Source organism: Urocitellus parryii, chromosome 4, assembly GCF_045843805.1.
Source record: "Urocitellus parryii isolate mUroPar1 chromosome 4, mUroPar1.hap1, whole genome shotgun sequence".
In the NCBI taxonomy this organism is placed as follows: domain Eukaryota; kingdom Metazoa; phylum Chordata; class Mammalia; order Rodentia; family Sciuridae; genus Urocitellus; species Urocitellus parryii.
The window spans coordinates 126,547,399-126,575,262 of record NC_135534.1 but is presented as its reverse complement, the minus strand read 5'-3'; the positions used below and the strand labels follow the sequence as shown (position 1 = coordinate 126,575,262).

Below are 27,864 nucleotides of genomic sequence, written 5' to 3'. Positions count from 1 at the left end.
ATGTGTCCTACAAAAGAATGCTAATCAAGATTCGCTCTTGCTAAAAACCATGAGTAACCTTCCTGGCCCACAAAATAAAAACTTATCTGCTTCCAGAACAGGGCTCTTCCTACTCCCAGACCACTTTACCTGTGTCCTCCTCTATTTTCCTTTCAGATGGCTCTGGCCCAATAGTGGTACTTTCTGTCGTCCCCATTTCCCCTCAGTCTCCCACTTCTGTGCCTGTTTGTGCTGTACTTCCCGCACCAAGGCCCTCTGTGTCATCTCATGGCTGCAGCCCACTTACCAAAGCCTAGCTCCGGAACTGTTCCTAAAACCTTCTCTGTTCCCTCATGGCAGTCATCTCCTTGCTCTCTAAACATTTTGAACTCTTCACAGAGTCTCTGTGTTCCTCAGTAGCATTTATTTTCCATCTTGCTCAGTTGAATGTGCCTTATTTTCCCCAGATGATGTCATGGAATCAGAGGCCTTCTTGCTAGCCTTTGACCTCAGTAGTGAGTGCAACACTGTAAAATGTGATGATAAGTGAGGAGCAAATGAGCTAACTCACGAAGAGTGTTTACAAGACTTCCTGACCCCTAGAAGTTGTCTCATAAATGTTTTCTGTTTAATTAGCACCTGCTATGGTTTGTGCCCTCTGAAACTCATGCTGAAATTCGATTGCCCTTATAGCATTGCTGGGAGGTAGGGCCTTTAAGAGATTGTTAAGAGGGATTAATGCCTTTCCTGCAATAGTGGGCTAGAAATGAGAGCGGGTTGTTATAGAGCAAGCCCCACTTCTCTTGCTCTCTCTTCTGCGTGCTCTTCTGCTTTCTCATCATGTTATGAGAGACCCTCAGATGTGGCTGCTTGATCTTGAACTTCTTGACCCTCAGAAGTGAGAGCCAAATAAGCGGGTTTTCTTTAAAAAGTACATAGCCTCAGGTATTTTGTTATCACAACACAAAACAGACTAACACAGGCACAAGGGACAGCATGGGTGCCTCAGGAAAGAGCCTAAGGATCATCATCAGAAGATGCCTATCTTTTCAGAAAAAGAAAAGAATTGGCACCTGGTGCAGGTTGTAGGTTTGCTTCACTTGGTTTGCTTCGTGGAGGCAGCAGCACTTGGTGTATAGGATGGAATCCTGAAATGAAAGAGCCAGACTTCCAAAGATGGAAACACAGGGACGTGGATGCTCTACAGCACAAGAACCCAAAGGAGGAAGGACAGATTTCCTTTCGGTTTGCTGTAACTCAGACTGTGCCCACCGTCTATGTGTATACTCCTCCCTACATTACTTCCTTTAGTGCAGTGAAGGGTTACACTCCCATTCTTTCTCCAGGGAACTGGCAAGGTTACTGGATGAGATTCTAGATGAGTCTGGGAACACTGGCCAGGGCTCACCGGTCTTGTGTGTCTGTGGGTGCTGTTGGCAGACTGAAATGTAAGGTAGAGCATAAGAAGGAAAGAGGGTAGAAAAGATGCTGTGAGTATGGTAGCAGGTGTAGGAGAGAGTACAGAGGCCCAGAAACAGTAAAATTCCATCCAGTAGAATTGCATGTGATGGGGATGTGGCTGCCCAGTGGTAAGGCACAGGCCTAGTATGCACAAGTCCCCGGGCTTGATCCCTAGAACCCCCACCCCCACACACAGAAGGAAGGGGAAGAATCACATGGGAAGCTGCCTGTGTTTAATGCTAGGGTCCCAAGCTTTGTGGGCAATCTCCAGAGAACTGTATATGTTTAGGGACCTTTCGGTTGGAAGGGTTGTGACCTTATTGGTGTCCATAAGGACTGACAGCTCTGTTGGGGTATGGAGAGGCAGCTTTAACCAGTTCATGTCTTACCACCATTCAGTTTGGTCCAAGGCAGATAGCTTGCTCAGGCTCTGGAAAAGGGAAGAAAACGCTCTCTTGCAGTTTTTCCTCCCCCCCCTTTCATGTTCTTATCTCTATCTGTACACTCTCAAGTCTGGATGTGTGGAGAAGGAAGAGAAAGGAGGCCAGGCAGGGGAGCAGAGCAAAGCCAGAGCCCAGTGTCCATGGGAACAGGGCAGGAGAGGGAAGGAGGTGGGGAAGGCTAGGGAGAGAAGGCTGTTAGTGATTATGGCCAGAGAGAATGATGAAGATTGTGCAGGCTCAGCCATGACCAGCTGGCTTCTGCCTCCAAACCCCCTACTGGTTAAAATGAGCCCACACACTGTGTCACCTCCCAGCTCTCATCTGTCCATCTCCTTCCCCAGCCCCTCTCAGCCCACCTTCCTTGTCCAGCCCAGACTGGCTTCACCTCCACTTTTTCAGTCTTCCCATGGTATCCCAGAACTAGATCCATCACTGCACTTACCATGTGTCTTAAAATTACCTTTCTTTGGTGGTCATCTGTCATGAATCTATGCCATCTAAGGGCAGTGGCTGAGTCTCATTCATCCTGTAGCCCTAAGATCCAGCCCTGAACCTGGCATATGCTAATGCTAATTGAGTGGCAAGTGAGTAACTTTCCATTGTGACATTTGGACACCCCAAAGGTCATACAAACAGCTGTGTGACACTAAGGGGCAGAGGATTATTTTCCTGTGTGAGAGTAATAGGTAGATGGAGAGAAGAGGATGGAAGGGCATTTTTTAAAAAGAGTGAACATTAAATACCTGAACTGTGACTATAATTTCTACTCAGTCAAGTTTTCCTACTACAGACATGGAGAAAAGTACAGAGGAGAAATTGGAGCAATTAAAAAGATAAAAGGCCACACTTTTTACACCTGTCTAGCTGTGGGGAGAAGTGGGTTGGGAGCAACATGGCCATGTGAATTATCTACCCGAGCCGTGAAGCTATGCTCTGAGCTTAGTTTCTTTCTTTGGGAGATTCTTGTAGCAATCACTGAGAATTTTGCTGAAGGAACTTTCTATGATTTGAACCCCAAATTAATGCAGCGGAAGTTTAAATCCCCAAATTCATATTCCCATGGTTTTGGAGGTAATGCCTTTGGCTATTAGTGTTAGATAAAGACATTGGGGTGGTGTCAAGAGCCAGCCATGGGCTGTGTGTGTGTGCTGGGAGCATTTGAGCGCATAGGGGACTGGACTGACCTTGCTTCTCTGATTGGGCTATGCAAAGTATGTGTCCTTTTTGCTTGCTCTGCCTTTGATCCCACACAGCACCTGAGATGGGCATGGTTTTCAGAGATGTCAGTTAAATCTGCTACTGCAGGACATTGCCAGGCAAATCCCTGAAACCCAATCCCTCGCCTCATTTGGGTAAAACATTCTCCAATGTCTTTCTCCAGAGTAAATAGAGGATTTTCAGGTGGCTGGCTCTTTCATTTCCGATGGATCCCTAAGGTCGAGAGTTGTCCCGGATTTTCAAAAGGTATTTCTGTGCTCTTGCATACTTTCTTTGCCATTTTCTCAGTTATTGATGTAGCCAGATTTTTTGAACCCAGCTTAGGTCTCCAGGCCAGCTAGCTGGCGACAGGGCTGGCTCCCATTAATGGCTTCATAAGTAAGCAAGAGAGACCTAAATCTGCACACTCCCTGTGATGCCTTCCACCATATTAGGATGCAGTAACAGGACCCTCACCAGATTGCTTCCTCTATCTTGGATGTCCCAGCCTTCAGAAGTATAAGAAATACATTTCTTTTCTTTTTTAAAAAAATATTTATTTTTTAGGTGTAGATGGACACAACACAATGTCTTTATTTTTATGTGGTGCTGGGGATCGAACCCGGGTCCCGCCCGTGCTAGGCAAGTGCTCTACCTCTGAGCCACAATCCCAGCCCCATTTTATTTTCTTTATAAATTACCCAGTGTCAGGTATTCTATTGTAGCAACATAAAGTGAACCAATTCCCCAGAATGGAATCTACTATGTAATTAAGTAGTCATTGAGAGTTGCCAACTTAAAAAAATAGAAACATTAAATTAGCAACATTAATTGATCATATTATACATAACATAAAATTCACCATATTGTACATTTAAAAAAATATTTTCTTAGTTGTCAATGGACTTTATTTTTTATTTATTTATATGTGGTGCTGAGAATAAAACCCAGTACTCACCCATGCTAGGCGAGTGTCCTACCACTGAATCACAACCCCAGAGCCCATATTATTCATTTTTAAATGTGAAGTTCAGTGGCATTAAGTATATTCACATTGTCATGAGACCATCGCCAATATTCATCTCCAGAGTTCTTTTCATCTTATAAAATGGAAAACTTAGTACCCATTAAACAATAACTCCCCATCCTCTTCTTCCCTCAGCCTTTTTTACTTCCTGTGTTAGCATAGGTCTTCCAAGGGTTATCCATGTTGTATCCTTCCTTTTTAAGGTTGAATAATACTCCTTTTTATGTATGTCACATCCTATTTAACCATTGTTTTTTAATGGACATTTGGATTACTTCTACCTTTTGGCTATTATAAATAATGTTTCTATGGACATGGGTATACAAAAAAGTCAATGACTTGAAACAGAAATTGATATAGAAAACCTTATGTAGGTAGATATTGACATGATATTTGATAGGTGGCCATGTAATTTATCAGCCAAAATGGTTACTCTGAGAGAGAATTTAAGCAATATGACCACTGCCAATAATTCTGCTGGGACAACAGGCAAATATTAGAACCGTCTGGGGCAAACCAGGCTTCAGGCTTACCTTCATTTTTGGATATGTAGTAGTGGCATTAAAAATAAACAAACATAAGGGCTTGGGGTGAAGCTAGAGGCACAACACTTGCCTAGCATGTGTGAGGAGTCCCTGGGTTCAATCCTTAGCACTGCAACAGCAGCAACATCAACAAAATAAATGATTGCAAACACGTGTAGTGAGAAAGAGTGATTTATTTTGATCACTTACATGCCCAAATTTATTCATTTCACTTTTATGATACAAACTTGATTTTTTCAGGGGGGGTGCTGGGGATTGAACCCAGAGGTGCTACACCACTGAGCCACATCCCCAGCTCTTTTAATTTTTTATTTTGAAACAAGATCTTTCTAAATTGCTTAGGGCCTCACTAAGTTGCAGAGGCTGACCTCAAACTTGTGATAATCCTGCCTCAGCCTGCCCTGTCACTGGGATTCCAGGCATGTGTCCCTGCACCTGGCTTGATATTGTTTTGTTGTTTTCCTCTAACAGGAGGAAAATAACTGTGGTTTGAATTTTTGTAGTGTTTTTAAGTTTAAGATACATAGAAATTTGCTATGTCAGGAGCAAAGTATAATTTCCTAAAACAATCTGGGTTTTCTCCTCTATAAAATGATTAATGCTAAGTTGCTTTGTTTGAAGTAAATACTATCTTTCTCTACTATGAAAGATTTACCTTCAAAAATGAAACTCTGGAGAATAACAGATTCTTATCTGGTAGGAATGGGGTGATTTATTTTATCCTTCATAAATCATGAAGAATAATTAGAGTTATGCATAAATCTCTTCTGAACCAGGCAATGGGTTTGCCCAGTCTCCATTTGAGTGTCCTAAGGATGAGGAACTAACAGCCACCCTGTCACATGTCACATATCTAAAGGAAATCATAAAACAACTGCATTTGTTACAGCCTCTCTGTAATCTTCTACATGCTTTACTCATTTTTAGCAAATTGCATTTGTACTACCTTTCGAGCCACAGAGGTTGTGTCAACTCTGGAATTCCCTGATCTTGGAAGGTTCTATAGTAGGCATGGGATAAAGTTTTTGCTTTGTTTTGTTTTTGAGATACTCAGGTTTGAACCCAGGGGCACTCAACCACATAACTACAGCCCTTTGTGCTTTTTATTTTGAGACAGGATTTTGCTAAATTGGTCAGGGTGCCTCGAATTCGCAATCCTCCTGCTTTAGCCTCCTGAGTTGTTGGGATTATACACATATGCCACGAGCCGTTGCTTCAGTGAGAAATGGATGGAATATTGGAAAATAAAGAAACAAGGACCAAGAAAAGGTCTGTTGCAGCACCAAATATGTCAGCTTGCCTCAATTTTTTTGGACAAGATTTGACATGTTTCATTACTGCTATAAGGTGTCTGCTCAGTGTCTTTGTAAAGAGCTTTGGCTACATTGGCACAGTGTGCAAACTTTTAATGCTTTTCTTAGAAATGGCCCCCAGTTGATCATAAGTAGCCATCAATCAACACATCTTCAAAGGACAATTTCATAGCTGAGTAATTAAGGATTCCATTGGAAAGGTTTCAAGAAGGGTGCCAGGCATGGTGGCACATGTCTGTAATCCCAGCTACACAGAAGGCTGAGGAGGGAGGATGGTGAGTTTAAGACCAGCCTTGGCAACTTAGTGAGACCTTGTATCAAAATCACAATCAAAATGCCTGGAGGTGTAGCTCAGCCCTGGGTTTAGTCTCCAGTGTCCGTCCCCCCCAACACAGAGTCAACAATGATGGTAATAACTGGTCAATATTTAAGCCAAAGGTTCATGATGATAAAGAAGAATAAAAATTAATGAATCTCCTAAACCAGACATGAAGAGACAAACATTGTATTATATGAGGTACATAGAATGGTCAAAGTCATAGAGACAGGAAGTAGAATGGTGGTTGCCAGGAGCTGGGGGGTAGGAGGGTGGGGAGTTAAGTGTTTAATAAGAGCAGAGATTGTTTGAGAGGATGAGAAAGTTTTGGAAATGGATGATGGTGATGATTGTACAATAATGTGTATGTACCTAATGCCACAGAGCTATATAATCAAAAAATGGTAAATTTCATGTTTTTAAAATCACAACCACAATTTAAAAACAGAAAAAGAGATACAGCGTATCTCCTGAGAAAGGCAAGGTCCCATGACACCTTTAAATAGCCGTTCAAAGAAGAAAGGAAGGTTCCTGAGTCTTTCCCTTTCTTTTCTGTCTTCCTCAGACATCAAATGTGGTCTTTCTATTTGGGAAAACTTGGGTTCAGAAATGTTAGGGTAAGAATGACTGTGGACCCTCTGGGTGACTGGGTTCTTCTGCTGGCTAAGACAGTGGGGCTGTATTGGGAACCCTAGCGACCAAGAAACTACAAAGTGAAAATGGGGTTGAGGGTTCCTGAAATATTTTCAACATGTCACATATCTAAAGGATAAGGGTGCTTAGTGAAAACAATTGTGGGCACCAATTATTACTTTCAACCAGGCCCATTTGGAGAGAAGTATTTTAAAACCATGCCGGGCGTGGTGGAGCATGCCTGTAATCCCAGTGCTTGGGAGGCTGAGGGAGGAGGATCACGAGTTCAGCAATGGTGAAGTGCTAAGCAACTCAGTGAGACCTGTCTCTAAATAAAATACAAGATAAGGCTGGGGATGTGGCTCAGTGGTCTATTGCCTCTGAGTTCAACTCCCAGTACCACCCCACCAAAAAAAGTATATAGAACTGTAAAACCTTGCTAATTAAAGGTGGTCTGAAGGGCAATAGGATTAGCTTCACTTGGGCCTTTGCTAGAAATACAGAATCCCAGGTCCTACTCCAGACCTTGGGGATCAGAATCTGCTTTTTAACAGGATCCCCATATTTATTTGTACCTCAAAGTTTGAGAACTGCTTTGACATGGAATCTGGGCTGGGGATGTTGCTTAGTAGGATAGCATTTGCCTCATATCCCAGGCCCTGGGTTCCATCCCTACTACTATTAAATTAAAAATAAAACAAAACAAAAAGGAATCTAGTAGAGTGTGGTGGTGCATGCCTGTAATCCCAGTGACTGGGCAGACTGAGACAGAGGATCACAAATTTGATGACAGTCTCAGCCACTTAGGCCCTAAATAACTCAGCAAGACCCTGTCTCAAAAAATAAAAAGGGCTGGAGATGTAGCTCAGTGACAAAGCATCCCTGGGTTCAATCCTCAGTACCAAACAAACAAAAAAAGGAATCCATGGAAAACAATGAATGGGAGTGGAAGTAATGGAACGCCACTCAGGCTACGGAAGGAGGAGGAGTGCTGATACAGAGCCATTGACCAGCTGAAGATCAAATGCAGTGCCTTATAGCTAAGAAATGTAGCCTTCACCTTTGGGGAGTGAGGGAGGACCATCCCAGTGACTTCACAACCCACAAGGGCTCAGTATCTCAGAAGAGAATCAGGGCAGGGTGGCTCTTCCTCCCTTCTCCAACCTGGGAGTTCTATGGGTTGGCTTTTCAAAATAGGTCTCTGATTAAGGCAGGTTTCTTCTCTATGGCTAATCAGCCCGAGACAATAAAATTTCTCTGTATATTTACAAGTCACTTATTGTTCTTTCAAACAAGTTACTGTGGCCATTTATTTGTTGGAAATAGAGAAAAATTTTCCCTAGATTTTAATATAGGACAATAATTTTCTATTGTGTTAAAATTCTCATTTCCCTAAGCTCTTGTTCTGATTGATATAACCTATTGGCAGATTATATGGCACAGGAAATCAGGCAAAAGGGATGAGAATGATCATGTATTGATTTTCTTAAAAGAATGATGCTTATGTGTAGTTAGTTCATCAAATCCCCCAAACATCCTGATTGTTCCACATGGAGAAATGAACTAAGAGAAATTAGTAACCTATGTCAGGTCTCATGGCCATAAAAATGATAGAAATCTTGATTCAAATTCAGATCTATCTCAACCCAGAACATATTCCTTTCTGTGCGCAGACCCTAGTCTGCACTGCCTCATACTGGCTGTTTTGTTGAATTTGGGCTGATATTGCCTCTGGCCCATGTTATGTCTGCCTTGAGGCTGAAATGAGACAGTGCCAAGACTCAGCTTAACATCACAGGCTTTTGTATTTCCTGACCTCTCAGCTATGAAAACATGACAAGGCCTTTTTTTTTTTTTTTTTTTTTTTTTTAAAAAGGCATTTCCTGCCGAATGAATCCTAGGAAGTACTGGGAATCTTAGGGATCTTGTAGCTTTTTTTTTGTACTGGGAACCAAATCCACGGGCACTTTACCCCTGAGCTATATCACCAGTGCTTTTTATTAATGAGGCTAGCTTCAAGCTTGTGATCTTCCTGCCTCAGCTTCCCAAGTTGTGAGGATTATAGATGTGCGCCACTGCTCCCAACCTAAAGGGGTTTTTCAACACCCCTACCCCCTTTTCCTTTTTGATGAAAAAAATCATTCTTGTAGGTCCAGCAACACGGGGCTGGGAGATGCTCTGAACAACAAAGCACAGAAGGCTCATCTTCTGAAATTCTTTAAGGGGTATTTTTAACTACCTTGTAGCCTCATCCATTCAATTTAGCACCCTGATAAGGAAGAGTGGTCTTCTTCCATCAATCTTGTAAAATAGGAGATCTGTCATTCAAGTCTACATGTCACCTAGGGGCACTGCCACATGACCTCATGGATACAAGGATATCCAGGATCTGTGAGTGGAATGTGAAACAAGACAAACAGAACCTTCCTGCTTAGGGCTCAAGCTTGCATGATATGGTCCTGTTATGGCTGTAGGAAGGGCTATTTTACAAAAAAATAATATGTCTGGTGCTAAATGAACATTAAAGAAGAGATTCAGTTCCTGTCTTTAATATTTCCATACTGTGGTACACAAAACCCCAAACCAAAAATCTGTGTTATTACTTGTACGTATAAACAAAGTCACAAAAAACCCAGCTTGTTGAGGTTGGGAGTTCTCACTCCTAAGCTTCCCAATGCAGGTCCTCTCTGGGGTTTTGCAGTACCTCCCTCTTGCCCTCATCATCCAGCCCACTTTGCAAGAAGTACCAGGTTGACACTTCTGAATGCAATGGTTTTCTGATGACTCCCTTGTAAACATTTTCAGTGCTGCCAACTCCTACAGAACTCTGCAATACAGTCAGGTATCCCAGGTCTTCCACTTTCTAACCTCAGTGCGTAGCTCATTTTCCTCAGTGCTTAGCTTCTCTCTTGACTTTTAAAAAACCATTTAGTTTGGTTCATTCTCTTCCCTAAATCTCTATTTAGTCTTTCCAAACTCAGCTGATGGGTCATAGCTTTGAGGATACCTTTGTACAAGTGCACCCTCTCTATTGGTTCTTACAGTACTTTAGACTTAGAGCTGGGTATGGTGGTGTATACCTGTAATCCCAGGAATTTAGGAGGCTGAGGCAGGAGCATGGACAACATAGTGAGATTCTGTCTCAAAATAAAAAATAAGAGAAGGAGATGTAGCTCAGTGGTAATTAAATCCCCAGTAAACACACACAACACACACACACACACGAGCATAGACACTGGAGCCAGAGGACATGGATATTAATCCTAATATGGCCACTTATATTACTTGAGTGAAATATTTTGTTCATGTTGCTATAGATTCCCATGTATGAAAAAGGCAATTAGTAGTCTTACTTCTCTAGCTATCATGAAGATGTAAGAACAGTTTCTGGCATGCAGTAAGCGTGCAGTGAACATTATCATTAGCAACATTTACCATATTGATACCCTGCACTGGAGTCTGCTTCATTTATCAACTCTTAAGATCTCCAAAGTCCAGAACAATTTCTGTTATCTGTGAAACCCTGAGGCTAATGGAAAGCCAGAGCTAACTACTATGCCTGAAATAAAGTTAGTGCCTTCTTAGATGAAGTAAACATGAAGGGAAAAACATTCTTGGTGGGAATAATGTTCTTTCCTCTTGAAGATGGTTGTTAAACAGCAGGGCTATTTGGTGATGAGAACAATTTGAGGAGATCTCTCAGGGGTTGTGTGGAGACTGGGCAAAAAAAAAAAAAAAAAAAAAAAAAAAAAAGCACAATTATTCATTAGTAGCTTTAGCAACTCCTACCCCAAACCTCTCCCTCAACAAAAGGCATTTTTCTGATCACATAGAGGCCACATTTTTTTAATCAATAACTCAATCTCTACATACAGTATTGCACAAATTATGAGTAGATCAACAATTATATTATCAATACAAACTCATGAACATACACATGGAACTGCTGCTCTAAGTTTTGGTGCATTTTGTGTCAGATACTTTAGTAAATGGGACAAACACAAAGGAACTCAGCTACTTTAATTCATGAGAATCAGCTTTCAAAAAAAGTATATCATCTTAGAGAATATTTAATATGTCAAACCCAGGGAAATAAGTAGACTAAGTGAAAAAAAAGGGCTTCTTTAAAAGAAAAGTTGGTGATCAAAATGTTGTAATATTGTTTAAAAATTTTAGCAATTGGACCTAGGAACCAGAAAGTGTACACATAATGAGAATTTTAAGTAAAGACCCCCATGTTCTGGTTTATAGTCACTATTATACCTTAAAAGAATGGAGTGGTCTGGGCTGCTGTAATATATTCTCTACTAGTGTAGACCAGTGTTTCTAAGTTTTAAAGAAACAAGATGGTGATTCACATAAAAAAGACTTAAAATAATATTTGTCCCCTCTCTCAAAATAAAATACAATAGGATCTCATCAACTTATAAAGGAAACTATCCAAATGTTGACCAGATTAAGCCACACTATCATTTCCCTTCACTGCCTTGGAAAGCTGAGCACAAGTGTTCCCTATGAGGATGAGGTGATGGGGTAGGGCCCAAGCTCTCTCCTAGTTGCAGAGCAATGTGGACAAATGGCCTTCAGCTTCCCTGGAGTTTGTTTCTTGCTATATAGAATTGAGGGGAATGGGTTAGATGATTTTTAAGAGACCTTACAACTAAAAGGATCTAAGTAGGCTTTGAGCAGACTCTTAGGATGGAAAAAAAAAAAGTCGTAAAATAGGTGGATAAAATATTCCTCACTTTTTTCTCTCATCATTTGGAACTATTCTGCACTACACTTTAAGGAAGTCTTTTTCCTAGTACTGTTGAAGGGTATACAAATGAGGCATTTGACAACTTTGATAAAAATGTAAAAAAAGAGGTCATGCCAATTTGGGTAGAAAAACAATGCACTGCCATGTTACTATCAGTAGTTAAGGACTCACCTCTGAGTTTTGGGAACCATTAATCTGGTTGGGAAAATGCCCATGGAGATGCACATTCAAGCCATTTGATACAAATTTAGCAAGCACATACCTATTACCTGTTTTGTGAATTACTGTCAGGGAGGCAGTATTATTGAAACTGGTTCTAACAGAAAGGAATATGAGAATTAAGTGTAGGGTAGGATTTTTTTCTTTACATAATAATGATCCAAAAAGAGCAATGGCTTCTCATTTTCTGCCCCATATGGAGAATACAAATATCATGTCTTCTGGAATCTAACATACTGGCTTCCATTTTCAAAATGCATCACTTTATTTTCCTCACAAGGTGGCCACATATTATAAACCTTAGGCATGTGACAGTGACATGATTTCTTCAGCAAGCTCCAAGGTTTCAGCAAGCTTTCCTGGAGTTTAGCCAGAGGAGTCCTGAGGTTTCAAATATTAAAGCTTTCTCCACAGCCACAAGTTCCTTTGATGTTTGGGTTATTGAAGACAAACTCACTGGATAATTTGTCTTCAACATAGTCCATTTCTGTTCCTAAAAGTGTCAGCTGTGCTTTCTTTTCGATGAACACTCTGACTCCTTGGGGAAAAGAAAACATGGGTCATATAAAGCCTGTAGCCTATGGAACTTGATTCAAAGCACAGTGAACTTTAAATAGTAACCACTAACAAAATTCTACAGGAAGCTTCTGAACGGGTTTCAAAGTTGGTGACCGAACTGAACCCCTGGTTTGGATACAGACTTTGATACCTACCCGAAAAAAGAACTAAAGATATAAACTCAGTTTTAAAGTAGTTTGGATTAAACAATTATACTAATGAAAAGCAGTCAGAGCTTGACAGGTTGTGCATTCCCGCAATCCCAGTGGATTGAAGTGTGAGACAGAAAGATTGTAGTTTGAGGTTAGCATGGGCAACTTAGTGACACCCTGCTTGTCTCAAAATAAAAATTAAGAAGGCTGGTGATGTGGCTCAGAGGCAAAGGGCTTGCACAGCATGCACGAAGCCCTGAGTCTGATCCCCAGCAATGAAAAAACAAACAAACAAAAAAACCCTCCACCAGATTCCTGTCAATCTCCTATGTCCCCCACATTATATAAGGGAAGGTAGTTTTATACAAGTAAATTCCATGTCAACCGTGCAAAAAGATTATGTCTTTACTTCAATTTTTTCAATTTGCAAAATGAAAAAAATATGTGTATTCTTAGTAACTGTTTTGTAAAGATGGAGCCAATAAAAATTACAAATACCTTGTAATGGCATCTATATTCTCAACACATGGCTAAGTGTCAAATATCCAGAGGACTGTGAGAAAAATAGGACTATTTTAATAAGCCAGATCAGTACAATAGTTCTGGTTATGGGCCAAAAAATGAGTAATATTCCTTACTAATTATGTAGATAGAAGTCAACATTTTGGCAAATACAATCAGTTTAAAAAGCTTTCTTCCTGTGCCGGGCATGGTGTCGCATGTCTGTAATCCCAGCGGCTTGGGAGGCTGAGGCAAGAGGATTGTGAGTTCCAAGCAAGCCTCAGCAATTTAGGAAGGCCCCAAGGAACTCAGTGAGACCCTGTCTCTAATAAAATATAAAAGGCCCGGGGATGTGGCTCAGTAGTTAAGCAATCCTGTGTTTAATTAATTCCTGGTACCGAAGAGGGGGAAAAAAAAGCTTTCTTCTTTTCAAGAAACTGAGTCATCACCTACATATGAACTATAGGCTAAAAAAAAAAAAAAGCAGCTTTCTTCTTTACAAGAAACTTGAGTCATTTGAGTCATTACCTACATATGAACTATAGGGTCTTCTCTAAGATGAAAATCTTAAGTTTATGACATTTTCAGTCAGTCTTAAAAATGATTTAAAATATTAACAAATATCTTTCTTGAAGTCAGTTTAATTAAAAGAACACTTAAGAATCTAGACCTTGTCCCTCCATGTAGGCAAGGACTGCAAACTAGCCCAGAGCACACCTCCAATGCAGAAAACCATCATGGCAAAAATCATGAAATCATGAACACTCAAGTTCTCCCATAGTGGTAGCATTATTTATCTTCCTTTAAATAAGTTTTTATCAAATCCTTGGTTGGGAGAGTTGGTGCTAAATATATTAAAAAACAGAAAATTTTAATAAAAATTGGAAAAAAAGACTTTCTTAAAAGTATGAATTTTAAAAAGCATTACATTATTTGACATAAATGTAAAATTGTTGCTTCACACAAAAATGGTTGGTTGGTTCACTCTGAAGTTTAAAATCTTTCTGGACACAATAATGACCTTTCAGAGTTAAAACAAACAACTTACCAACTAACCTATTGGTTACTAAAAGCACAGCCTCTGGAGAGAATTGAATTGATTGGGTTCACATTTCATTAGGCCACTTACTCACTGTGTAATCATGTGTAAATTATTTAACCTCTCCATACCTCAGTTTCTTCAACAGAAAATAGGTATAATAAATAAGCAAACAAATAATAACAATAAAAGTAATAACAACAAAACCCAATGAATTAAAAACAAAAGTATAAAGGTATAACATTTAATTAGGTATCACCCTAATTAAGTTGCTAAGTATAAATCATATAACATTTAAGTTCATTAACCAATACCTAGCATACAGTGAGCACTATTTATATAATTTCTATTTCTATCATTAATTCATTCTTCACAAAGCTATTTTTTCTTTTTTTTGGTCCTGGGGATTGAACCACTAAGCTACATCCCTACCCCTTTTTATTTTTTATTCTGAGTCAGAGCCTCATGAAGTTGCTGAGGCTGGTCTTGAACTCACAATCCTTCTGTCTTAGCTTCCTGAGTCACTGGGATTACAGGCGTGTACCACTGTGCCTGGCTACAAGGATAAAAATTTTAAGCAAAACAAAGTGTCCAGAAAAATCTGTCAAAAACTTACCATCTTGAACAACTTCTTCATCAGAATCTCCCTTTGTCTTTGTATATTCCAGAGTGTAAGAAAGGCCATTACAACCCCTAGTTCGGACACCAACTTTCACACCTACCTGAAAAAGAATTAAAAATATAAACTCAGTTTTAAAGTTGAACAGATTAAACAATCACACTAATAAAAAAATTTGGCTATTTATTACTATTATTTTCTCATAAGTTAACAATTATTAGATTTCTGGTTATAAATAGTGTCCTTGTAGGAGCAGATCATGGTGGCACATAATCCTAATTTGAAGTCAGTTTTGGCAACTTAGTAAAACCCATCTCAAAACAGAAAATAAAAGGGCTCAAGAGTAAAGTACTCCAAGGGTTCAATCCTTGGTACAAAAAACAAAATAACAAAAACCCTGTAGGAAACAGGAAATAAGAATTTGAAAAATTTTATTTCTGTATAATTATTATAACATTAGCAGGTATCCAAAAAAAAAAAAAAAAAACCAATGATGTACAAAAAACAATACAGACCAGAACCCAACCCCAGTTTTTTCCAGTCCTTGTCACATATATAATTTGAATATTTTTATTATAGTGAAATTAAAATTTATTCTATATTTAGTTGTATATACTTTTTTAAGAGAGAGAGAGAGAGAGAGAGAGAATTTTTTTAATATTTAATTTTTAGTTCCCGGCGGACACAACATCTTTGTTGGTATGTGGTGCTAAGGACTGAACCCTGGCCGCACACATGCCAGGCGAGCGCGCTACCGCTTGAGCCACATCCCCTGCCTCTAGTTATATATACTTAAGACATCATTTCCCCATGGAATTTACTTTCACAAATCATTTGCAAGTAATGGCCACATAATATTTCACTTAATTATTATTATTATTTATTTATTTTGCAGTGCTGGTGATCAAACCCAGGGCCTTGGCCAAGCCTGCTAGGTAAATGCTCTATCACTGAGCTGCAACCTCAGCTCTTATGTTAATTAACTGACCCTTACTACTGAACATCCAATTTAGAAATTAAAAAAAAAAGAATTATTTTGGGTTTTTTTTTTTTTTTTTTTTTGGTACCAGGGATTGAACCCAGGAGAACTTAACCACTGAGCCACATCCCCAGACTTTTTTCAAATATTTTATTTAGAGACGGGTCTTGCTAAATTGCTTAGGTCCTCAATAAGTTGCTGAGGCTGGCTTTGAACTCATGATCCTCAGCCTCTCCAGCTGCTGGAATTACAGGTGTGCGCCACTATACTTGGCTAGAAATAGATATTTTTTCTTAGTATTTATTCTAAACATTTTTTTTTTGTAGTTGTAGATGGACACGATACCTTTATTTTGTTTATTCAGTTTTTTATGTGGTCTGGGGATCAAACGCAGTGCCTTGTGCATGCTAGGAAAGTGCTCTACCACTGAGCCATTACCCTAGCCTAATATTTTCTTTATTGGTTCTTTTTTAGTTACACATAATATTAGGTGATATTCACTTTGATATATTCATATATGTACAAAGAAAAGTTAGGATAGATGCATTCAATTGTTCTTTTCTTCCCTTGTCTTTTTTCCCTCCCACTTAATTCCCTCTGTTTTTCCACAGCTCTTTTATTCTGATGGAATTCTACTCTGCCTTCTTTTTTCCTTAGAAAAAAAAAAAAAAATCACCTAGCATGTATAAGGTCGTGGGTTCAATTCCAACACAAGAAGAAAAAATAGCAAAGAAAAATCACTTCTAACTAAAAAGACCAACAAAAAATATGCCAAAAATAAGGGGAAAAAAATAAAAAATAAGTGTATTTTTTAAAAGAAAGAAAACAACAAAAAAACCTGATGGCAAAGATGCCTTTTTAAACGAATGTACTTTTTAAACGAATGTACTTTCTGAATGTTCCATCTCATTCTGTGAGAAGTTCTCTGGATGTTTCCTTCTGGTTAGGATTCATTAAGTTTCATAGGCTACTACCTGGAAATTATGCAACCTCTATACAAAAGACTAAATCCTAGGGCAGACCTGTATAAATGTTTTCAAGTTTCAGAAAGCAAAGACTGTAGTCAATGCAAACATAAGATATTCAAAGAAGGTATAGTTTAGTGGTAATGTGTGCTTAGCATAATAGAGGCCCTGTGTTTGATGCCCAGTATCAAGAAAAAAAAAATTAAAAAGTGCCCAAACAGCACTTTTAAATACTAATATCTATGTTAATGCAATTTTCTAATATCAATTTATGCTCTCTGCCTTAGAGCCTGCTTTTTCATTTAAGTATACAAAGTATTATTATCTTAAGTATTATTTCACCAGTAGATCCTGATTCTCTGAATTTTATTCTCTGAAATTTTATTCACCTTCAGAGTGACAGCTTAGAAAATGTATGAGGGAATTTTACATATTCAGAATGAAAATAATAAATAATAAACTGCCAGGATTAATTTCTGAAGCACCCATCATAAATATTTGTCAATATACTGTCATATATACTATGCCATACATGCATACCCATGTTATAGTAGTGGAATTCATGGAACTCGCTTAGGTGTCTAGCAACAGATAAATGGATAAAGAAGATGTAGTATATATAAACTACATCTATATATAAAGATGTAGTATATATAAATTACATCTAAATATAAAGATGTAGTATATATAAACTACATCTATATGTAAAGATGTAGTATATATATAAACAATGGTTTTTATTTAACCATAAAGAACTAAATTAAGTCATCTGCAAGTAAAGAGATGGAACGTGAGAGCACTTTGTTAAGTGAAATAAGCCAGACTCCAAAAATCAAGATTGTTTGTTTTCTCTTACATGTGGAAGATAGAGAGGAAAAAGAAAAAAGAAAAAAAAAGTGGGTTAAGAGGAATCTCAGGAAAATAGAAGGGAGACCAGTAAAGGAAGAGAATCAGGGGAAACAAGGGAGAGAAGGAAAGGGAAAGCAAGCACTAGAGAATGAAACTGACTAAATTATATTATGTGCATATATGAATATGTTGAAATGTGTCTCACTAATACATGTAATTATAATGCACCAATAAAAAAGTTTATAAAAACACAGCTTTAGGTAATTACAGTTGGGAAAAGGGATTGTTCATACTGTAAAGGATACCTTTTTATGTCAATAGGAATGAACATCCTTTAAATCTACAAACTGACTTCCTGTTTCAATTGGCCAATTTATAGTGTTCCAATTCAAACGGAATTGGAACACTAACATTGGTCAGCATTTATTAATTCTTAGGAGGGAAGTGCTGAGAACTCCCACTACTTTGTAATGTATAGATTGTACAAGAGAACCCAGAAATAACTCTGTAGGCTAAATATTAACTATTGACAGTTCATTTTTTGAAGTGATTGACAGTATACCATTAACCCTTAACAATGCACTACAATTAAGATGATACACACATCCCTAACTCAACAGTTCTACCTCCAGGAAACAGGTACACTATGTCATGCTTCCAGGTCCAGAACAACCTCTACTAAACAAATAGCTGTTAAATGATGTTTGTGGCAGTAATGAAGGAAAACAACCCAAATGACCCTTAATATAATGAACTGGTTAAAGAAAACAATGAATGTATAAAATACACTATACAAAGTCATGAAAGTAAGGCAGATTTTTTTCTTTCCTTTTTTTTTGGGGGGGGGTACTAGGGATTGAACCCCGGGAGGGCTTAACCACTGACCTTAACCTGGATCTTTGTTATTTTTTATATGAGACAGGGTTTCACTATGCTTTGGGCTTTGACACATTGCTGAGGAGGCTGGCTTTAAACTTTTGATCCTCCTGCCTCAGCCTCCCAAGCTGCTGGGATTATAGGCTTGCACTATCATGCCCAGTGGGGGAGGCAGACCTTTGCACAATGACATAGAAAGATCTTCAAGCCTATTAAGGGTAAAAAGCAATGTGTAACCATAGCACATATGGGAAATAGAGAGAGACAAGAATAATAAGAAGAGTGTAGAGCAGTGGTTTTAGTTGTCACAGAAAGAGAAGAGGGTGTTACTGGCAACTAGTAGGTAGAGGCCAGAGATGATGTCAAATATCCTAAAAACCATTCTAAAACATCAACAGTGTGAAGGCAGAGAAGTCCTGGTTTGGCCATATAAAATATTATTATCTCTTCAAGGACACTAAGAGATTGCTTTTGGAAGGAAGAATGACAATGAAGAGTCTAGAGTTGAGAGTAACTTCTTTTATACTGAATATCCCCTTCTGTATTATTTGAATTTTTAAAAATCATGTGCAGGGATGAGGGTGTAGTTCAGTGGGAGAGGGCTTGCCTAGCATAGTGAGACCTTGGGTTCAACCCCTAGCACCAGAGAAAAAAAGAAAAGAAAAAATTTCTAATTAACGAAAGCACATTGTCACAAAATATAATCATTCTGAAAAGAGAACTTTAATTTTTTAGTACATATTTGTTTGATAGGCTTTACTTACGTGCTCAGGCTTATCTTTAAGAAGCTGTTTTATCTTGTTTACTGCTGAAGGTGTCTGAAAAATGAAAATGTTATTAAGTTTTTAGCTATAAAACTAGCATTCTTGAATAGTCTTTAAAGAGTATTAAAGTCTGTCTTTAGCAAATTCATATGAAACTTTTGTTTCATTCTTGCCAAGATACTTTGTGGCTTTTATACCCAAACACATGAAGATCTGCTCAATTAAAACCTCTTTGTCAAAATTGCTAGCAACATCCTTTTAAATAGGTTAGTTCTCTCATATACTTACTGTATTATCTACTTATATTACAAATGTGATTTTCCTAGGCAGCATTTATTTTGTGCCCTTCCTGTATGCCCAGCAACAAACACACTGCCAGACACACAGAATGCCAATGAACAAAATCAAGTATCTCAGTGGAAAAGCCAACCCTCTCTGGTGCTTTTTCTATTGATTATTATTTTTTATACACACACACACACACACACATACATGTGGGGGGGAGAGAAGGAGAGTGTGTGCAAGCAAGAGAGTGCAAACTTACAATCTAATCCAAATCCATCAAAATGCACAGAAGAAAGAGTATTACCAGCATAAAAGAAACCCAAGGTATGCTTCTCAGTCACATCAAATGCTCACATAGGTTTTCAATGTGAATTAAACCAACATCTCTGGATACCTAGATGAACATAACTAGACAATGATAAAAATGTTGTTGTTTCTCAGGAAGAATAGTTTAACCTGGCTCAGTGATCCTCAACATGAGAAAAATGTGATGACCTATTCTGTGCCCTCAGGTTAGCATTACCAAACCAAACTTCTTGGGAAAGAGGCTACTGAGAAGAGTCTGTTTGGGGGCTTTTTGGTCTACTTCTTTGGTGTCCTCCAAGGCAGTTATGTTAAGCAACTTCTCTGACTCCTAGTCCCTTAACTGGTGAAATATGGATAACGGTCCCTCTTCTTTAGGATTCTAGTGAGGATAACATATTCAAATTCAGGAAAGGCATTCAGGACAGTGCTAGGCACAATAAGCTCAACTATTAATGAAGAGATGATGTATTTCCTAGTTTCTGATTTATGAGCTTCTCTAACTAGCAATGCTATACTGGTCCTTTGGTTTTTGTGAATTCCTGATGTCAATATTATGACCTACGGCTTAGTAGTAAACTGTAGCCAGGACTCAAGTTTCTACTGGGGGAAAAGACCCAAGGATTGGCCCTGGAGTATGCTGTCTGGGTTGGGGCTCGTGGTCAGATGACGAGAATGCTTAAACACAGAGTGGACCCTAGTTAGAAGGGTCATGAAGTCAATTTAGAAGGTCGATACCAGCATTTTAAAAAACAATAAAAAAGCAGATGTTAAATAAGTGAGCCATTTTAAGTTATTAATGTATGATATGTGTGTGTAAGTCTATATTTCTTATGTTACTGTAAAAAAAGAGAGAAAAAAAATCACCATCAGCAGATGGCTTCTATTTCTCTCTCTCTTTTTTTTTTTTGGTACTAGGGATTGAACCCAGGAGTGCTTTACCACTAAGCCACATCCCCAGCCCCTTTTTACATTTTATTTAGAGACAGGTCTTGCTATGTTGCTTAGAGCCTTGCTAAATTGCTGAGGCTGGCTTTGAACTCATGATCCTCCTGCCTCAGAATCTTGAGTTGCTGGGATTACAGGAGTGCACCACCATTCCTGGCTGGCAGATGGCTTCTAAAGGCCTTTTCCCACAGTTGTATAAGAAGAGGATCAGAGCAACAAAACACAGAGGGCATTAGAAGGAAATGCTCAAAAGCAGAATTACAGCATCTTTTTTTTTTTTTTTTGAGATGACAGAATATCAACTTTTTAGAGATATACTTATTAAAACTTTTTAAAGTGCTTGTTCACTGTTCTAAATGGATGCTAATAAAAGCAAGCTTTATTTTCCATTTGTAAATTTTTGTGGGCATATTTCCTAGGTGTGTGCTTAAGAAATTAATCTACTTCCTGTCAAATTAAAAAAAAGATATCTGTTAAAAAAAAAGGCATAACCGTGGAAAAATATTTGTTCAAACTAAAAACTGATGGGTAATTTTGGTTTAGTGTGGCTGGTAAAAGGTGCAGAGAGTCCAGGTGCTGAAGAAAACATAGGGCTCTCCTCCTCTACTAGCTCCAAGTTTTTTTTTTTTTTTCCTCCTTTCCATGTGATTTTCTAAATTATCAAATTTGGTTTTACAAAATTATATATTTTCTTCTTTCCTCACCTCCTAGTAGAAAACATTTAAACACAATAAAAGGAAGCAAGTCACAGCAAATGGTCTATCAAAAGGTTGTTGATGTTTATATTGTATACAGAAAGGAATCAATGAGAAAGTAACATTAAAACAGGATTGTGTGCCTGGAAGCTGTATTTATAAGAACCAAAAAGAAAGAAAGAAAGAAAAAAACCATTAACTTTCCTGGGTCAGGTTTTCACCTGCTCTATTGAGGGAATGTTACTACTGATGTATAACACAGTTAACTGAGTATTCAACCAAGGGGAAAATGATGGTTCTAATAATTTTGAAGTGATTGTTTTTTTTTTTTAAGACGTCAGAATGAACAAGTCCTTTAAAAAAAAAATCTCTATTTCCTCAGAAAACTTGGAATGGAACCACTGTGTGACCCAGCTATCCTATTCCTTGGTTTATATTCAAAGGACTTAAAATCAGCAGTAATGCAGCCATGTCAGTGTTTATAGCAGCTCAATTCACAATAGCTAAACTATGGAACCAACCTAGGTGTCCTTCAATAGATGAATGGAAAGAAAATGTGAGATATATTATATATATATATATATAAATATATATATATATATGTGTGTGTGTGTGTGTGTGTGTATGTGAATATATATATCTCCAATGGACTACTTAGCTTTAAAGAAGAATGAATGAAATTATGGCATTTGCCAGTAAATGGATGAAGTTGGAGACTATCATGCCAAGTGAAATAAGCCAATCCTAAAAAACCAAAGGCCAAATGTTTTTTCTAATATGTGGATGCTAATTCACAATAAGGGGGTTGGGGCACTAGAGAAGAATAGAGTTACCTTAGATTAGGTAGAGGGAAGGGAAGGAAGGGGGAGGGGATGTGGGGATAGGAATGATAGTAGAAGGAAATAATGTTCTGTTATTATTACTTTAAGTATATACGACTGCATATATACATAATTTTCTTATGTATATATGTGACTGCATGACCAATTTGATTCTACAACATGTACACTTAGAAAAATGAGAAATTATATCCCATCTATGCATGATATATCAAAGTGCATAAATGCATTCTACTGTCAGGTATAACTAATTAAAACAAATTAGAAAAATTTAAAAAAAAATCTCTCCCTATAAAAAGTACCTTCTAGGGCTGGGGATATAGCTCAGTAGTACAATACTTGCCTAGCATGTTTGAGGCTGTGAATTCAATCCCCCTTCCCTCCTCCAAAAAAAGGACTTTGTGTATCAAGTACAAGGCAGAAGCTAAATATCTTACTTTGCCCTAGGACTGTTTGCATAGTTTGGCAACTTTTTGTTTAGGGAAATCAATCTGGAAAATGGCATAAAATCTTCCACCAAATGACACGTAGCCTTACATTACCAATGCATTCTCTAGGACAACTAGGGGACCCCTATTTCCCCCTTAAAATGGATACTAATTAGCAGGGCACGGTGGCACACCCTATAATCCCAGCAGACTGGGGGGCTGAGGCAGGAGGATCATGAGTTCAAAGCCAGCCTTAGCAATTTAGCAAGGGGCTAAGCAACTTAGTGAGACCCTATCTCTAAATAAAATACAAAAAAGGGTGGGAATGTGGTTCAGTGGTTGAGTGCCTGAGTTCAATCCCCAGTACCCCCCCAAAATTGATATTAATTGTATTGTCATTAATTGTGACTTAAAAATTAATCTCAGATTTAGTCTGTGAATTTAAAATTTAAGAGACTATTAAAATCCATTGAAACATAATGTTGGCTTTTAATCTACTCATAACTTTTTTTTTTTTTTTTGGTGGTACTGGCGATTGAATCCAGGGACATTTTACCACTAAGCCTCATCCCTACCCCTTTTTCTTCTTTTAACTTTTTAATTTTTTGAGACAGGGTCTTGCAAAGTTGCCCTGACTGGCCTTGAATTTACAATCCTCTCCTAAATTGCTGGGACTATAGGTATGTGCCATGGCACCCAACTAGGAACAAGTTCTTTTTAAAGTGAGAGAATTATCTTTAAGATATTTTGGCCCAATTTAAAAAAGATCTACTTCCAAGCTATTTTTATTATTATATTTATAGGAAAAGACACTTATAAACATGCACCAACAATTATAACCTATTTTAATTTCATTAAAAATCTGGCATTTTAATGTTTAAAAGATGTTAGGTAAATGGCAACCAATGAGCAATGAGTATATTTTGATACACTACTATTTAGGATCTATGACTGGCATTAGGGTGTTTTTTTTTTTATCTTCTATTCACATGTAATTACACATACACTTATAAAATATTTGTAGTGTACGTTTACATTTTAACAGCTTCCATTAAAATTTTTAACATATCATTCTTCTTATTTGATACACAGTACTAAAGATATCCATCATTTATTGAATACTTTCTAGGTGTTGGATATTATATACATACCATGTTTTTTAAAATTTTTATTTTTCAGTTGTAGTTTGACATAATACCTTTATTTTATTTATTTTTATGTGGTGCTAAGGCTAGAACCCGGGGCCTCACATGTGCAAGGCGATCACTCTACCGCTCATCCACAACCCCAGCCCCAACCATGTTTTTATTCTTACAATTCTGTGATTATTTTGATGTTGGGGATGAACCCAGGGCTTTGTGAAAGCTAAGCACATTCTACTATTGAACTACTCCCAATGTTTTAATAGTTCCTAAATTGCCTTCATGTAAAAATCTTAGTTCCTGGTCACTGTTTCAAAGGACTTCTGGTTCTGATACAAAGAATTATAGCTTATTAAATATTAAGCATTTCTAAACCCTTCTCAATCAACCAGGTTCCACTAGAAAGTTAAGCCCCAAGACACCTCTGTACATAACTTCTCTTCATGTTTCAACAACTATATTGTCAGTGTACCATTATCATCTTATAGAACTTTGGTTGTACTTTATGTACAGTGTGGGTCATCTATAATCCTAAATTAGGATTACACTCATTTTGACTTATTAAATGCCAGAAATATAGGTGCCTGTTTCATCTTTGTGTTCTGTAATCATATGTTACTCTGGCTCCTATGATTTCAATTGCATTTTTCAATTCCTTGTCAATCAAGGGACCACTCATGGTTTGCATAAAAGTTACATAGGCAATTTATCACCAATCTAAACACTTGTTTTGAACAATCCACCAATTCTCTTCAGAACCAACACAAGTTAATGCAGACAATCTGGTAATTTTTTCATGTCATCAATTGCTTTTCCTAGCCTTTCTGATCTGAGGTAGACTCCACAAGTACATTCCTTTTTGAATGTTGCAACATGTCAAATTCCTGATGTAAAAATTTATATATACAAGAAAATTTATCTCTTTCTTGTTTTATTATACTATCTCTTCTTTTGGGTGCTCTTTTCTGTCTTTATTTATTAGGCCTTTGATCACTTCCCTATTTCTGTGCTTGACATTAAATTCTGGGTTTAAAACCAAACACAATACAGGCCATAGTGTTTTGAGATAAGGGTACATATACTAGGACTAAATTGACTGACAGCCCATTAATACAGATCATGGTGGAAAGTAGCACTAATGTGCTTTTTCTCTCCCACCATCTCCTAAGAAAATCATAGGGAAAGAAGCTTCTCAAGTCAGTCATAACACTTAGGATTTAGATAACAGGTTCCTACAGTAGAGCCAGGAAACATGGAAGACCCTGAAACCTGACAACTGCTATGATAACATGTAATGAAGAAGCAGCAAGCAAGAGGGGAAAGGTAGTTAGCCTGAGATTATAAGATGTGTTATTATTCCTAGTTAGAGATGGCAAAAGCTTTCTTTATGACTGTCCATGAAGGGTGGAAATTCATTATTTGTTGTCCTGAACCAGAGTAGATCTTGATATATCTGCTGAACAAGAACGGAGTGGAAGGGAATAACACAGAAAGAAATTCTGAAGGTACAGATAACTTGCCATACGGTGATGGAAAAAGAAATGACAGAAAACCATCCTTACCTTCCGACTTTTCTTAGATCTACTATTATCAGAATTCTTTTGAAGTCTGAATAATTTTTATTAAGATTGAAATGAGACACAAAGTATGAACTGTGCCCTTTAGTTAGTTCTCAAGACCTTGGAAAATTCTAGATTCCATGATACATTTTCCACACATGAAAATGCACTGGCTAATACAGAAAAGTATTACAGAATACAGTATGAATATAATTGGGGTAACCTCAAGGGCCTAAACACTGATGATGAAAAAAATAAATTCTTCCAGCTGATCACGACTTGACTTTTACTTCAACTAATTTTATGGCAATAGGTCTTCTGATTCCCAGTCTCTAGGCGAATGCTTGCACAAAGAGTGGGTTAACTAACAGTATTTGAGAACAAGTTGAACTGATCATAAGGTTGCTTACTAAGGTGCAAATGAGTTGGAACTAGATAGAAGAAATGGTGGCACAACATTGTGAGTGCTACCACTGAACTGTACCCTTTAGAAAGGTTAATTCTACGTAATACGAGTTTCCCTTTAACTAAAAAAATCCACAGTCCCGAGGGAGTACAGTACACTCAGTGAATTCTTTTAAGTATCTGTGGTTTGCGTTCTGGTCTCCTTTCTGTGTGTTTGACCTCTCTCCCAGAAAACGCTGTGAACTCAGCGTGAAAATCTTCATCCTTTGTCCTTTGTAAAACCCTAGGATTGCAGGAGGCTCACGGGGTGTTTCAAAAAGCCTCTGCTACCACAGACACCAGGAAGTAACTCTTTGTGCGCCGCAGCCTAGACCTCGGAGAGGTTGGGGGCTTTATCACCTCTCGGCCTCTCGCACAGGCGGGTTCCGGGGCTCGCCCCTACCCACGCACCTCCTGGGCAGGACTCCTGGTGTCGTCCTGCCAAACCTGGCACTAGGTACGTCCGATCTCAGCGAAGGAGACGTCCGGCAACTGGGGTGTGGCAGGGTCGCCGCTAGGCTCGCGCTGACACACACCGTCAGCCTCCCCGCCCCCACCCCGCCGGGCAGAGCCTGCCGGGAAGCGTAGTTCCCGGGACGCCGGGGCCCCGCAGAAGCCCCGCCTGGGGCTTGTTTACCGCTCAATCCCGGGCCAGTCGGGAAAACGGCGGTGCTGCAGCAACTCAGCGGCCCCAGCGCCCGGACGTGCCCGCGGCCTGCGAACCGGCTCCCTTGACCTCCGCTGGCAGGGGGCGGACGTGAGCAATGTCACAGGCCCAGCCACGCACCGCGTGCACTCACCAGGGTGAGGGCGGCTCGGGTGGGCTGCAGCTTCCTCTTGCTCACAGCCCGGACAGTGGCCCGGACTAACGAGGCCGACATCTTCGCCGTCCCGGCGCCCGGGTGCCTCGGGCCGGAGCTCGGCCACCTCAACCTCTCTCCATGGACACCGCGGGCGCATTGACGCCACAAGCTCCGGCGCACAGCGCCCCGGGCCCCGCCCCGCTCCGCCCGTACCCGCCATTGGGCGAGTCGTGTGAGTGACGGGCCAGGGGGCGGGGCGGATTTCTGCGGGTGGCCCTGCATGCAGCTTCTAGGACTGCGTGCGGATTGGCTAGTAGTGTTTGTTAATCACCCCGGTGGGTGCAGGGACATGGGAGGTAGGCCGTCACCGCCGAGCACGGAGTCGGCTCGACCTCGTGGAGCGCAGATGGGGTACAAGCCATGACCTCCGACCTCGCTGACTTCTGAGGAGGGTTGCTGGGCGAGGTGCGGCGCCCTCGCCTCCTGTAACAATCAGTAACAAGCTCTTGAGGCTTCAGAGCGCCCCCGGGAGTTTTGTTCTCTAAAGAAGAACCGTTCCGATAATCGGACATCTACATCCATTTTTTTCCCCTTCCCTTTTGTCCAACTTGGCAGTTATTAAGAGCACAGAATTGCTGCGGAGTTGTGTATTATGCAGTTCCCCTCTTTCCCACCTCTAGCATGCTCTACTGCTGGGGATGCTAAAGGATGGTGACTAACGCAATTTTTATTCTGGTGCTGAATGCGGAACCCAGCTTCACAGTAAGTGGGCGAATAGTCACGTTTGTAGAGGATACCTATCAGTACCTGTTGTGAGACCTTGTCTGGCTGCTCAGGAGCATAATTCTGCCATTTAATTAAGCAATATTCTTGAACACCAGGCACCGTATCCCAGGCATACACGGGAAGCCACGTAAACAAGGGAAGGTTTAGGATACAGACAGGAATTCTGTGGCGTGGTGCTGGGGGAAGGGGTAGATTATTATTCAGTGTTTTAATAATAGAACGAGAAGTTTTTCAGAGCCCACTTTTTCTCTGATCCTCTGGAACATACAAGGTCTGAAAGGATACCTCACAATTATCAGGCAGTCTGTCTTCCTGTTTCAGAAGAGGAATTGCATCCACAGGACTTTTTGTTGTTAATACAAACAGAAAGAGAGGCAGTAGGGTAGTGGGTTTGTCTTGGCTTCATCTTTGGGTGATTTGGGATAGATAAGGTATTTA

At 39.3% G+C, this 27,864-nt stretch overlaps 1 protein-coding gene across 1 annotated transcript; it reads right to left on the bottom strand.

Annotated features, from left to right (window-relative positions):
- Window positions 1-8,735: 8,735 nt before the first annotated feature.
- On the bottom strand, window positions 8,736-26,842 carry Isca1 (iron-sulfur cluster assembly 1). The gene is made up of 4 exons (XM_026404452.2): window positions 26,638-26,842; window positions 19,195-19,248; window positions 14,759-14,864; window positions 8,736-12,430 (listed from the first exon to the last, which is right to left on the bottom strand). The coding sequence occupies exons 1-4, from the start codon at window positions 26,716-26,718 to the stop codon at window positions 12,282-12,284; spliced, it is 390 nt and encodes a 129-aa protein (XP_026260237.2). The 5' UTR covers window positions 26,719-26,842; the 3' UTR covers window positions 8,736-12,281.
- Window positions 26,843-27,864: the final 1,022 nt, after the last annotated feature.

Excerpts from the sequence above, each read along its gene's own strand:
- Isca1 (XM_026404452.2), bottom strand. The coding sequence starts at position 26,718 with ATGTCGGCCTCGTTAGTCCGGGCCACTGTCCGGGCTGTGAGCAAGAGG. Across the intron at positions 19,249-26,637 it reads CCCGAGCCGCCCTCACCCTG|ACACCTTCAGCAGTAAACAA; the intron begins GTGAGTGCACGC and ends TTCATTTTTCAG. Across the intron at positions 14,865-19,194 it reads TTAAAGATAAGCCTGAGCAC|GTAGGTGTGAAAGTTGGTGT; the intron begins GTAAGTAAAGCC and ends ATTCTTTTTCAG.